The sequence below is a fragment of the Phyllobates terribilis genome, unplaced genomic scaffold (genome assembly GCF_046119375.1).
Source record: "Phyllobates terribilis strain yellow unplaced genomic scaffold, ASM4611937v1 Scaffold_1__5_contigs__length_1240528914, whole genome shotgun sequence".
Taxonomy (NCBI): domain Eukaryota; kingdom Metazoa; phylum Chordata; class Amphibia; order Anura; family Dendrobatidae; genus Phyllobates; species Phyllobates terribilis.
Window position 1 is genome coordinate 616,244,372 of NW_027362761.1, and position 14,816 is coordinate 616,259,187.

Genomic DNA, 14,816 nt, shown 5'->3' on the forward strand with positions numbered 1-14,816 from the left:
GCTCCTGATGAGGCTCAGTATTGTGTGTGGCCTCCACGTGCCTGTGTGACCTCCCTACAACGCCTGGGCATGCTCCTGATGAGGCTGAGTATTGTGTGTGGCCTCCACGTGCCTGTATGACCTCCCTACAATGCCTGGGCATGCTCCTGATGAGGCTCAGTATTGTGTGTGGCCTCCACGTGCCTGTATGACCTCCCTACAATGCCTGGGCATGCTCCTGATGAGGTTGCGGATGGTCTCCTGTGGGATCTCCTCCCAGACCTGGACTAAAGCATCTGCCAACTCCTGGACAATCTGTCGTGCAACGTGACATTGATGGATGGAGCGAGACATGATGTCCTAGATGTGCTCAATCGGATTCAGGTCTGGGGAACGGGCGGCCAGTCCATAGCTTCAATGCCTTCACTCCAGCCACATGAGGTCTGGAATTGTCCTGCATTAGGAGGAACCCAGGGCCAACCACACCAGCATATGGTCTCACAAGCGGTCTGAGGATCTCATCTCGGTACCTAATGGCAGTCAGGCTACCTCTGGCGAGCAAATGGAGGGCTGTGCGGCCCTCCAAAGAAATGCCACCCCACACCATTACTGACCCACTGCCAAACCAGTCATGCTGAAGGATGTTGCAGACAGCAGATCGCTCTCCACGGCATCTCCAGACTCTGTCATGTCTGTCACATGTGCTCAGTGTGAACCTGCTTTCGTCTGTGAAGAGCACAGGGCGCCAGTGGCGACTTTGCCAATCCTGTTGTTCTGTGGCAAATGCCAAGCGTCCTGCTCGGTGTTGGGCTGTGAGCACAACCCCCATCTGTGGACGTCGGGCCCTCATGGAGTCGGTTTCTAACCGTTTGTGTAGACACATGCACATTTGTGGCCTGCTGGAGGTCATTTTGCAGGGCTCTGGCAGTGCTCCTCCTGTTCCTCCTTGAACAAAGGTGGAGGTAGCGGTCCTGCTGTTGGGTAGTTGCCCTCCTACGGCCCCCTCCATTTCTCCTAGTGTACTAGCCTATCTCCTGCTAGCGCCTCCAGCCTCTAGACATTATGCTGACAGACACAGCAAACCTTCTTGCCACAGCTCGCATTGATGTGCCATCCTGGATGAGCTGCACTACCAGAGCAACTTCTGTGGGTTGTAGAGTCCGTCTCATGCTACCACGAGTGTGAAAGCACGACCAGCATTCAAAAGTGACCAAAACATCAGCCAGAAAGCATTGGTACTGAGATGTGGTCTGTGGTCCCCACCTGCAGAACCACTCCTTTATTGAGGGTGTCTTGATAATTGCCAATAATTTCCATCTATTGTCTATTCCATTTGCACAACAGCATGTGAGATTGACAATCAATCAGTGTTGCTTCCCAAGTGGACAGTTTGATTTCACAGAAATTTGATTTACTTGGAGTTATATTCTGTTGTTTAAGTGTTCCCTTTATTTTTGTGAGCAGTATATATATATCTATACACACACATACATACACAGAAACACACACAAAAGATATACAGATATGTTGGCATGTGTGTGGATAAACACACACACACACCCATTAATAGCTCTTTCACACATCAGTATCTCCGGTACGAGTGGCGACAGTTTCCACACGTACCAGAGACACTGACACACGCAGACCCATTCATTTGTGCACAACTCAGTGTATTTTGATGGCCCGTGTGTTCCAAAAAAAATCAAAAACGTTTTTTGGAAAACACATGGTACACAAAACGTACCATATGGATGACATCCGGCAGCTGGGAAAGGCGCTGTTCACAGGTGCCAGTGCTGAACAGTGCCCTCATCATGGTTCAGCTCCAGCGCCTGTGAACAGCGCTACCTATAGCTCAGATTTCCCAGCGCTGGTCCGTGGGATCCTGTTGCTGTACACGTGCAGCACACAGTTGCCACACATGTATAACACTTGAACACATATCTTCGGTAATGTTTTTTCCTGTTCTGGAGATATTCGGATGTGTGAAACTGGCCAGCCTATGTAGAATCTTTCACGGAATGAACCTACATACGCTGTACAATACATGAACCTGTGTGCACCATTGTACATGTTCGTTTAAATATTTTAAACATTTTTTTTACGTGGGCTTCCGCGTAATTTTAATACCCAGCAGAGGGAAAGCAGATGGTTAAGAGCTGATGTTATACTCTGGGAAGTAGCTAATAGTCATGGCCCCTTCCCTGGCTATTAATACCAGCCCGCAGCTATTTACTTAGCCTTTCCTGGTTACTTTACAGGAGGACCCCAGAAAAAAAATGAAGTGGGGTCCCTCTATAAATTGTAACCAGCAAAGGCTAGCTGCTTCGCCTTTCCTGGCTACTTTACAGGGGGACGCCAGAAAAAAAATGACGTGGGGTCCCCCTATAAATTGTAACCAGCAAAGGCTAAGCAGACAGCTGCAAGCTGATATTAATAGCCTAGAAAGGGGCCATGGATATTGGCCCCCCCAGGCTATATAATATCTCTCAGCCACCCCAGATTTGGCGCATCAATTTTGTGCGCCAAATCTGGCGTTTAGCCTCGCTCTTCCCACTGCCCTGTAGCGGTGGCAGTGGGGGAATTGGGTTGGGGTTCATGTCAGCTGCGGCTGGCATGAAGCCCAGGTCAGTAATGGATGGCGTCTATAAGACGCCCCCATTACTAACCTAAAGAAAGAGTTAAAAAAAAAAAAAACACCAACACCAAGAAAAAAAAATTATTGAAATAAATGATACTTTTTTTTTTAATTAAATTCTTATTTTACGGAGAAAAAACAAACAAACCTCAACACCTAATCCCCGATTCCCTTGTCTTCAAAAAATAAAAAAAACCACAAAAAATACTCACCTGTCACATTCCCACGCAGATCTGACATGAACTGCTGTCACATTTGGAGATGTGACAGCTGTCATGGCTGCTGTAAGCTCACACTGCCAGGAACGGGATCACTCCCGGCAGTGTGTAGCACTAACTGAGGTCACCGGAGTGCAGTCAGTCAGCACTGCTCCGGTGACCTCCTTTACGGCCCTGGCGTACCGTGGGAATTTCTCACGGAGCACCGGGGCAGTAAAGGAGATCACCGGAGCAGCGCTGACTGAACCCCGCGAGACACTGGCGGGAGCGCTTTACATCCCTGTCAGTGTATCGCCGGCGGTGGTTTAGAGCGGTCACATTTTAAGTGGCTGCTCTAAGCTTTGGATCTTCGTGAGACACTTGATTTATTTTACTTGGACTGCGACAGAAAGGTGAGGATGAAGTTGGTTTTTTATTTTTTATTTATTACAGGAGATCATGGGCTTCAGGTATTTAGGTGTAAGGTGAGTATAGTAGTTTTTTTTTTTGTATTTTTTTTAGTGGGCGATAACGTCGGGGACAGGTAAGTATGAACTACATTTATTTATTTATTTATTTTTATTGGGCACAAATGTATTTTAAATTGAAAAAATATATATTTATTGGGCACAAATTTATTATTTAAATTTTTTGGGGGGCAATATTTATTTTTAATACTGGCCACTAAGCAGGAGCACGCTGATGGGAACTACTCCCATCGAGCTGCTCCTGCCCTCACTGCAGCACAGGGGGAGAGACGTAGGCCGATGGAAGTAGTAGTCTCTCATCGGCCTACGTCTGGCTGCAAGCACGAACACCCGGACTGGCACAGGACACAACCAGACGCCACACAGACCACCGGACACACACACGGGTACACTTACCAGCTGGGTCAGCAGGGGGACGTTTATCTTCATTCGGCTGTACCAGGCTGGAAGAGCGGCCATGATTCAGGAAGTCGGGAATCTTCTATGGGATTCTCTACTTCCTGGATTATGGGATGCTCATGGGATGGCATTCCCGCCCACTGAGGTCACTTCCTATTTGCTGCGTTTTTGTGGAACAAGAACGCAGCAAATGCGCAGCAAATACGCTAGTATTTTTCAATACTTGCAGATTTGATGCGTTTCAATGTTCCTCAATGGCTGCGAATTTGCGGTGGGATCGCGAAATGGTCCTGCTGCGATTTGCAATGTGAATTTGGCGCGTTAATTACAGCACATCCGAATTTACATTGCTGTGCATGGCAGACCTATTAACAAGCGTTTTTGCAGCGTTTCCGCAACCGGAAAAAACGACGCAAAAACGCTTCGTGTGCACTTAACCTTATTCTAATATTCTTTACAATTACAGTATCATACATAAACCGAGAACAAATATGTTCACACACACGTACGTACACATACACCGTACCTACACACACACATACACCGTACCTACACACACACGTACGTACACAGACACCGTACCTACACACATGTACATACACAGACACCGTACCTACACACACACACGTACACATACACCGTACCTATACACACACGTACGTACACAGACACCGTACCTATGCACACATGTACATACACCGTACCTATACACATACACCGTACCTACACACACACACGTATGTACACATACATCATACCCACACACACACCGTACCTACACATACACCGTACCTACACACACACACACACACCGTACCTACACACACATATGTACACATACATCGTACCCACACACACACACCGTACCTACACACACGTACATACACATACACCGTACCTACACACACGTACGCACACATACACCGTACCTACACACACACGTATGTACACATACATCGTACCCACACACACGTACACCGTACCTACACACACACACGTATGTACACATACACCGTACCTACACACACACACACGTATGTACACATACACCGTACCTACACACACACACATATGTACAAATACACCGTACCTACACACACACGTATGTACACTGTAAGGCAGCGCTACTTATTATCCTGGGGGATACTCGCTTTGCTGCGTCAATCACTGCACACCAGCAACTACTTTGCCGTGTTTCACAATCCACAGTTTATTACACGTCATAAACCGTATTTCACATACAGTACAGACCAAAAGTTTGGACACACCTTCTCATTTAAAGATTTTTCTGTATTTTCATAACTATGAAAATTGTACATTCACACTGAAGGCATCAAAACTATGAATTAACACATGTGGAATTATATACTTCACAAAAAAGTGTGAAACAACTGAAAATATGTCTTATATTCTAGGGTCTTCACAGTAGCCACTTTTTGCTTTGATGGCTGCTTTTCACACTCTTGGCTTTCTCTTGTTATGCTTAAAGAGGTAGTCACCGGAAATGGTCTTCCAACAATGTTGAAGGAGTTCCCAGAGATGCTTAGCACTTGTTGACCCTTTTGCCTTCACTCTGCGGTCCAGCTCACCCCAAACCATCTCGATTGGGTTCAGGTCTGGTGACTGTGGAGGCCAGGTCATCTGGCGTAGCACCCCATCACTCTCCTTCTTGGTCAAATAGCCCTTACACAGCCTGGAGGTGTGTTTGGGGCCATTGTCCTGTTGAAAAATAAATGACGGTCCAACTAAACGCAAACCGGATGGAATAGCATGCCGCTGCAAGATGCTGTGGTAACCATGCTGGTTCAGTATGCCTTCAATTTTGAATAAATCCCCAACAGTGTCACCAGCAAAGCACCCCCACACCATCACAGCTCCTCCTCCATGCTTCACGGTGCGAACCAGGCATGTAGAGTCCATCCGTTCACCTTTTCTGCGTCGCTCAAAGACACGGTGGTTGGAACCAAAGATCTCAAATTTGGACTCATCAGACCAAAGCACAGATTTCCACGGGTCTAATGTCCATTCCTTGCGTTCTTTAGCCCAAACAAGTCTCTCCTGCTTGTTGCCTGTCCTTAGCAGTGGTTTCCTAGCAGCTATTTTACCATGAAGGTCTGCTGCACAAAGTCTCCTCTTAACAGTTGTTGAAGAGTTGTGTCTGCTGCTAGAACTCTGTGTGGCATTGACCTGGTCTCTAATCTGAGCTGCTGTTAACCTGCGATTTCTGAGGCTGGTGACTCGGATAAACTTATCCTGAGAAGCAGAGGTGACTCTTGGTCTTCCTTTCCTGGGGCGGTCCTCATGTGAGCCAGTTTCTTTGTAGCGCTTGATGGTTTTTGCAACTGCACTTGGGGACACTTTCAAAGTTTGCCCAATTTTTCGGACTGACTGACCTTCATTTCTTAAAGTAATGATGGCCACTCGTTTTTCTTTACTTAGCTGCTTTTTTCTTGCTATAATACAAATTCTAACAGTCTATTCAGTAGGACTATCAGCTGTGTATCCACCAGACTTCTGCACAACACAACTGATGGTCCCAACCCCATTTATAAGGCAAGAAATCCCACTTATTAAACCTGACAGGACACACCTGTGAAGTGAAAACCATTTCCAGTGACTACCTTTTGAAGCTCATCAAGAGAATGCCAAGAGTGTGCAAAGCAGTCATCCAAGCAAAAGGTAGCTACTTTGAAGAACCTAGAATATAAGACATATTTTCAGTTGTTTCACACTTTTTTGTTAAGTATATAATTCCACATGTGTTAATTCATAGTTTTGATGCCTTCAGTGTGAATGTACAATTTTAATAGTCATGAAAATACAGAAAAATCTTTAAATGAGAAGATGTGTCCAAACTTTTGGTCTGTACTGTACATAATGTCCCCGAGCCCAAGTGGCAGACCGGCCCACTTGGCTCTAATTACAGCCTTCCGCAAGGTAATAAAACAATGTCCATGAAAATGTCCATAACATAAAGAGTATTACCTTTATCGGCTTTCAGCTGTTTTTAGTCCATTTCACCACTGTGACTCTAAGGCTTGACCACACGTGGTCTCCAGCCCTCCACCCGTCCAAGGCCACTGGCATCTCTCACATACCCAGATCCAGGCTCTGCCCTCCAGGACGCTTATGTGGCACTCCGGGGCTTACTGGCATCCCACACACACACACACACAGGGATCCAGGCTTCACCTCCACCGGAGTCCACCAGGCCTCACCAGGCCTCACAGGAGCGGTGTCCCCACACACACACACAGGGAACAGCCTCGTGCCTGACACACGGTGCCCACACAGGAGCTCCCAACACATAGGAACTCCTACACACCGGAACACACAGGGTTTATATATCTTGCAGCACACTCACAGATAGGACCTTAACTGATGTCAGAGTCATGTGTCCACACCCTCTGTGTGCATAAGGACCTGTGTGATGTCACAGTCATGTGACCAGTCCGTTAAAGGGGAAGGTACATGGTCATTCAAAAACACACCGAACCATTAAAGGGATGTCTGCTACACCACAACACATACATCGTACCCACACACACGTACGTACACACACCGTACCCCCCCACACACACACACACACATATGTACACATACTCCGTACCTACACACACGTACCTACACATACACCGTACCTACACACACACCGTACGTATACACACACGTACGTATACACACACAGTACCTACACACACACACGTACGTACACACACACGTACGTACACATACACCGTACCTACACACACGTATACACACACAGTACTTCCACACACACGTACGTACACATACACCGTACCTACACACGTACGTATACACACACAGTACCTACACACACACGTCACATGTACGTACACATACACCGTACCTACACACACACACACGTACGTACACATACACCGTACCTACACACACGTACACCATACCTACACACATACACCGTACCTACACACACATGTATGTACACATACACTGTACATGCACTCACAATGTACATATACATACCGTAAATACACGCACACTGTACATACACATACTGTACATATATACACTGTAAGGAGGCAGTGTTCACACCGTGCAGTAACTGAGGCAGTGACCCAAGCAAGTCCAACATAAGCAGCTTTTATTCAGAACTCACGGGTAAAACAGAAAGTCCTCCGGTTCACAGCCGGGTTAACATGAGTCCATAACAACGGTTGCTGTGGGCAACGGCCGCGCCGGGCCGCTCAGAGCCTGACGGGTGCAGGGCCTTCCCAGGCGTGGGTTCAGCCACACTCAATCCTGCTGAGCTTTCCTGCTATGTTCCTAGCAGGTCCCAACACTGAACAACACTAATCCTTAATGCAGGGTTTTTTAAAGGACCTGTGGCAAGAGCCACTGGAAAACCCGGGTAGGAGGGAGGAGGCCGTCCCACTACCTTCCTGTAGCCTCCTCCAAGAAAAGAAGGCCCTGCCAGGTTTTACTAATCTGCCTTAGCCAGATAGTCTGACCAGGTCCATTGCAATCCGTTCAAAAGGTACCTCTATCACTGGCAGAGGTACCAATAGGCTACGGTAACTGGCAGTGGGTGTGGTCAGTTGACATTCGGGGCAGGATTCGCAGGACTTTTGGACCTCCGCATAAATCCCAGGACAAAAGAACCGCTGCAAGATATGTTCTTGCATCTTTTTAACCCCTAAGTGTCCACCCAGCAGGTGTGTGTGTGCCATCTCCAGAACCGCCCGACGGTACGACTGAGGTACCACTAACTGTTCCACAACCTCGTCCCTGATTTTGTCTACCCTATAGAGCAACTCAACGTTGACCACCATGCGTGGAAACACAGTATCTGCACCGGGCTGTTGAGCTACGCCATTTACCTCTAACACCCTTTCCACTGCCCGAGTCAGGGTGGGATCCTGTAGCTGAGCTGTGCCAAACGTGTCCCGGGACACTTCCAGCTCGGGGATCGATGGGGTCTCCTCGACCTCTCCTGCCAGCACCTCTAGGGGAGACCTATCGGGGTCACACTCTATCCCTAGGCGGACACCCCTAAGGCAGGTACCCCTGACTCGGGTTCGTCGGGTACAGCGCCCGTAATAACTTTTACCGGGGGAGAGTGGATTTTGTTTTTCCACAGAGTCCAGAACAGGGGCAAGTCTCTTCCCAACACAGTCCCATAGGGAAGAGTTTTACCACCCCCACCACATGTTTATGTTTCCACATGGCATGGACAAAACTACCTCCGCGGTTGGGTACTCTCGGAGGTCCCCATGGATACACACAACCCAGACTGTCCGTCCACTAAGGTTGTCTCCTGCCACCAGCGACCCATGTACCAAAGTCAGTAGGCTCACCGAATCTAGGAGGGCCTCCGTGGGGTACCCATTAACTAGTACCTGGCACAGTTGGGGTTCACTGTCCGAGGGGTCGGCACTCACAGTGCAGACAGTCTGGGCGTACATTGAGACCCGGCGGTTATACCCGCAGTCCATGGGCTCCGTACTCAGGGGGCAGTTAGCAACCACATGTCCCGGCCCCTGACACCGCCAGCACCTAATGGTGGGGGTACTATTAGTTCTTATGACCGTTTGGGAGGGAACCAGTCTCCTGCTACTCTCACTCCGGGGTACCCCTTCAGCACGGGTATGGTGCTGACTGTCCTCATTTGAGGGACGCGACCCCTTTCCCGGTTCCTGGGTTGGCAGGGATCGGCGTGACAGCCGCGAGGGGGCAGGATCCCGGATAAAGTCCTAAGTGGCCGAGTAGCGCTCGATCAGGCTGACCACCTGGTCGAGGGTGCCCGGGTCCCCTTGCCCCACCCAACGTTGGATAGCGGCCGGCAGAGTCCTCACCAGCCGGTTGACCACCACCCTCTCCACCATCTGGGCTGGAGTCAAAGACTCAGGCTGGAGCCACCTCTGGACCAGCTGTAAAAGGTCATAAGCCTGAGACCAGGCGAGTCGGGTCTCCACATAGGCCCATGAAAATACACGCTGAGCCCTCACGTATGTATTGACCGCCAGTCAGGCAAGGATCTCACCTTTCAGTCTCTGGTAGTCCTGGGCGTCCTCTCGACTGAGGTCGAAGTAGGCCTTCTGGGCGTCGCCGACCAAAAACGGAGCCACCACTTCCGCCCACTGGCCGGCTGGTAGGTTTTCCCGCTCTGCTGTACATTCGTAGATGGACAGGAAGGCTTCCACGTCGTCCTCCGGTCCCATCTTCCTCAATGCTGAGTGAACCTTGTCCCGGGCCTCTCAACATTCCAGGGCTGGTGCCGTTGGCGTCTCCCACAGGGCTGTGAGCTGCAGTACGATCAGCTTATTGGTGTGCTGCTGCTGCTTGAACTGCTCCTGCTGCTGCCGCTGTGTGAGGACCAATTGCCTTAACAGCTCCTCCATTTTGTCCACGGGGTTGGGCTGAAAGATGGCAGGCCAGATTGTGGTCATGCAGCTGCCGGTGGGGTATGCCTCAGTCACAATGCCCGCATTCTCCACCAAGCTGTAAGGCGGTGGTGTTCACACCGTGCAGTAACTGAGGCAGTGACCCAAGCAAGTCCAACATAAGCAGCTTTTATTCAGCACTCACGGGTAAAACAGAAAGTCCTCCGGTTCGCAGCCGGGTTCACATAAGTCCATAACTACGATTGCTGTGGGCAATGGCCGCACCATGCCGCTCAGAGACTGACGGGTGCAGAGCCTTCCCAGGCGTGGGTTCAGCTGCTCACAGGTCCGCCGAGCTTTCCTTCTATGCTCCTAGCAGGTCCCAACCCTGAACAACACTAATCCTTAATGCAGGGTTTTTTAAAGGACCTGTAGCAATAGCCACTGGGAAACCCGGGTTGGAGGGAGGAGGCCGCCCCACTGCCTTCCTGTCGCCTCCTCCAAGAAATGAAGGCCCTGCCGGGTTTTACTAATCTGCCTTAGCCAGATGGCCTGACCAGGTCAATGCTCACCTTCATTCCTGCATTGCAGCCGCAGCTGTGACTGCAATGCACTCCAATCGGTTTAATAGGTCTCTGTACACATTCTGGGGGATATATAACGTCCCTCGTATACGATCCCCGTCACTGCCTTACAACACGTATACCGTACATACACATGTATACACATATACCGTACAAACATACACAAAGATACACACACACAAAAACATACATAAACACATACACAAATACTACTCTATCAGGTGTTATGATGAGCTGTGTTGGTTGTTGGCTACATCGTGCAGAGATCAGCTGGAGAGGGCCACAGAAACCACTGTGGGGGATGGGGACACAGCAGAGCGGACGCATAAGCCCCTGCTGCTGCCATGCTGTCCTGTGCAGTGAGCCCCCTTGCCGACCTCTTCTTTATGATGCTGGGAATGGAACAGTGGAGGGAGGAGCAGACGCACTGTAAGTCCTGTTCTCCCTCCACTATTGTTCCCAGTGTGCTGTGCAGCCCGGGCCCCCTGACCACAGGGGAACACTCACCATTGGGACGTGCCGTGCAGGAGGACAGACACAGCAGCCAGCGAGCGCTCACCAGTCTGGTGGAGAAAGTGTCCCTCTGCCTGCATGACGCCCCCTTTTTGAAGGCCCCAGTCCTGCCCTCTGCGCACTGCTCTCTCCCTGGTTCTGGGTGTCAGAATGATTACCGGTGGAGGTGAGAGCGGCCACATGCTGCTTGACACCAGGCCCCTTTCACTCCTGCCCGTAATCTGAGTGTCTCCATAGCGGCTGTGTGGGCTGCTGCTATGGGTAGTATGCGCCTGGCTGCCAGGGTCCCTCTCCACCTCCAGGCCCCAGTGCAATTGCACTGGCTGTATGTCCGCCCGTTTTGGTGCCTGCTTATAACTTCTCAAGGTCATTTTATTGAGCTCTGCAGCCAGTATTCCATGATGTGACCAGTTTAACATGCTCAAGCTGATGGAAGGTCTTTAAACATCCAAATAATTGTATTTTTTTCCTTTTTTAATTTTTCTTCCCCAAATTTGTTTTGGATTAGATTTGACCATAAAATCTGATCCGGAACCAAATTGATTCAGCAAAAATTTAAAGTGTTCCAACACCTTCAACTGCCCTGAAAATACATCTACGACACGCTCAGGTCTTCCACCATTTATTAAAATTTATAAAACACAAGTGAACATTACAGTTTCTTTCCTTCATGAGTTCTCTGATGTAAAACAAGATTCCATTTTTGTAGAAAACGTTTCTCACACAGTGAACATGAATACGGCTTCTCTCCAGTGTGAATTCTCTCATGTGCCACAAGATTTGATTTATCTGCAAAGTATTTACCACAGTGTGAACATGAATACGGCTTTTCTCCTGTGTGAATTCTCTGGTGTTTATCAAGATCTGATTTACTTCTAAAACATTTCCCACATTCTGAACATAAATACGGAGTCTCTCCAGTGTGAATTTTCTGATGTTTAACAAGATGTGATTTATTTCTAAAACATTTCCCACATTCTGAACATAAATACGGCTTCTCTCCTGTGTGAATTTTCTCATGTGTATTAAGACTTGATTTATCTGCAAAGCATTTCCCACATTCTGAACATGAATACGGCTTCTCTCCAGTGTGAATTCTTTGGTGTTTAACAAGATCTGATTTACTTCTAAAACATTTCCCACATTCTGAACATAAATACGGAGTCTCTCCTATGTGCATTCTCTGATGCTTAATAAAACTTGAATTATTTCTAAAACATTTCCCACATTCTGAACATGAATACGGCTTCTCTCCAGTATGAATTCTCTGATGTTTAATAAGACTCCCTTTATCTGTGAAGGACGTCTCACATTCCGAACATGAAAATGGCTTTTCTCCTGTGTGAATTCTCTGATGTGTAATAAGATTCACTTTAACTGTAAAGCATTTCCCACATTCTGAACATGAATACAGCTTCTCCCCTGTGTGGATTCTCTGATGTTTAATAAGATTTGATTTATCTGTGAAGGTCTTCTCACATTCTGAACATGAAAATGGCTTTTCTCCTGTGTGAATTCTCTGGTGTTTAATAAGACTCCAATTAACTGTAAAAGACTTCCCACATACTGAACATGAAAATGGCTTTTCTCCTTTGTGAATTCTCTGATGTGTAATAAGACTTGATTTATCTGTAAAAGACTTCCCACATACTGAACATGAAAATGGCTTTTCTCCTGTGTGAATTCTCTGGTGTTTAACAAGCTCTGATTTATAATTTAAGCATTTCCCACATTCTGAACAGGGGTATCGATTTTCTCCTTTGTGTTTTCTTTGTGTCTGAGCTGAGATTTTAGTAAATTGCTTGTCACACTGAAATCTTGTATTCACTGTGTCACCTGGAGTTGTGGTAACAATGTGAGATTGTTCAGGAGAGGGTTCCTCATGATTAGGAGGATTATAAGAAAGTGAAGTGCTGTGAAGTCCAGAAGGTGCAGGAAGGGTGATGAGGTTTTCTCCATTAGATTCCTTCCTGATATCTTCTTTTTTATAACTCAGTGATAAACCGTTATTCTCACAAGGATTTCCTATGAGGATGAAAGATAGAAAAAAAATCACATCTAATCTACCACACAAAAGAGATTTCTAAATTTATTTCATGGAGCTCAAAATGAAGACCCTCGTCAGTGAAAGTACCGGTAATAAGGAGGACAACTACATGCCATAACATTAACACAATGACGGGTAAAGTGAATGACGCGTATAAACTGGTGACATTGGCACAAGTCAGGGGTGGCAGAGATGAGACAGGAAATAAACCGTTCTTAAAGGGAACCTGTCATCAGGATTTACCCCTTAATGTACCACCAGTGCCATTTCACTCTCTCAAGCTTCCTATCATGCCCTTAGTGTAAAAAAGTGTCCATGCAATTAAAAACTTGACTAGTCACAAAGGCGACCCTACATCCACAAGTAGTCGAGCTCCAGCCACCGTAATCATGTCTAAAGCACACCTAAGGGCATGATAGGAAACCTTAGAAGGAGACTGAAATAGCACAGAAGGTACATGAAGGGGGTAAGTCCTAGAAAACAAAAATGGAGTTAAACACATTGTAAAAATCCCTGAGCTCGGCTGATTCTGCTCTTTTCTGTGTTGCGTCACTCCATTGCAGAGATATTTACATTTGTTCCTCCTGGAGCGCACTATGTGAAATCTCTGCGTTCTTCAGTCGTCTTCGGGGACATTCGCTTTCTCCAGTCTTCCCAGGTGCTGACAATCACAGTGTGGCAGCCTCAGACTGTTAGATCAGATGCCGAGCTGTGATTAGCAGCCTCTGGGAGGGGTGAAAGCGAATGTCCCAGAGAAGACTCTGAAGAAAGCCCAGCTGGACTGCAAAGTAGAGATTTCACATGGTGCACTCCAGAAGGAACAAATCTGAATATCTCTGCAATAGAGTGACGCAGTGAAAAACGGAAAACAGCGAAAGAATTAAAAAAGGTATTTAACTAAATTATTGGAGCAAGTGACAGGATTTGGGAATGTTTAGCTTGCAAAAAAGAAGACTGAGAGGAGACTTAATAGCTGTCTACAAATATGTCAAGGGCTGTCACATTGTAGAAGGATCATCTTTATTCTCATTTGCACAGGGAAAGACTAGAAGCAACGGGATGAAACTAAATGGGAGGAGACACAGATTAGATATTAGAAAAAACTTTTTGACAGTTAGGGTGATTAATGAGTGGAACAGGCTGCCACGAGAGGTGGTGAGTTCCCCTTCAATGGACGTCTTCAAACAGAGGCTGGACAGACATCTGTCTGAGATGATTTAGTGAATCGTGCTTTGAGCAGGGGATTGGACCAGATGACCCAGGAGGTCCCTTCCAACTCTACCATTCTATGATTCTATGAAGTCCTCTTTAAAATTTGTTTTGGAAGCAGGAAAAATTGTCCAACGTACGTCAAGGCAACTAGTTCAGATTGTCTGAAAAGTAAACTGGTTTACCCAGTATGCACCGTGGTCCATGGAAAAAAAAAAACTAGAGTAGCACAAAGCGCTGAAATAGTTAATGCTGGATGGTTAGTGCCCATGCTCCCCCTGTCCACCACTAAAAGTGCTTGTAATGGGCAAGGGAGTATGAGAAGTGGATGATGGAGCAGGAGAAGATGCCTCTTCTAATGAATCACATTTCCATCACGTGGCCGGCCGGTGATTGT

General features: G+C 47.4%; 1 protein-coding gene across 1 annotated transcript in view; it reads right to left on the reverse strand.

Annotated features, from left to right (window-relative positions):
- Positions 1 to 14,816, reverse strand: part of LOC141272976 (uncharacterized) — a 66,346-nt gene that overhangs the window by 31,572 nt on the left and 19,958 nt on the right. The window contains exon 9 of the mRNA XM_073684223.1: positions 11,896 to 13,188. Coding sequence (XP_073540324.1) covers positions 11,896 to 13,188 — 1,293 coding nt within the window. The remainder of the gene's footprint in view (positions 1 to 11,895; positions 13,189 to 14,816) is intronic.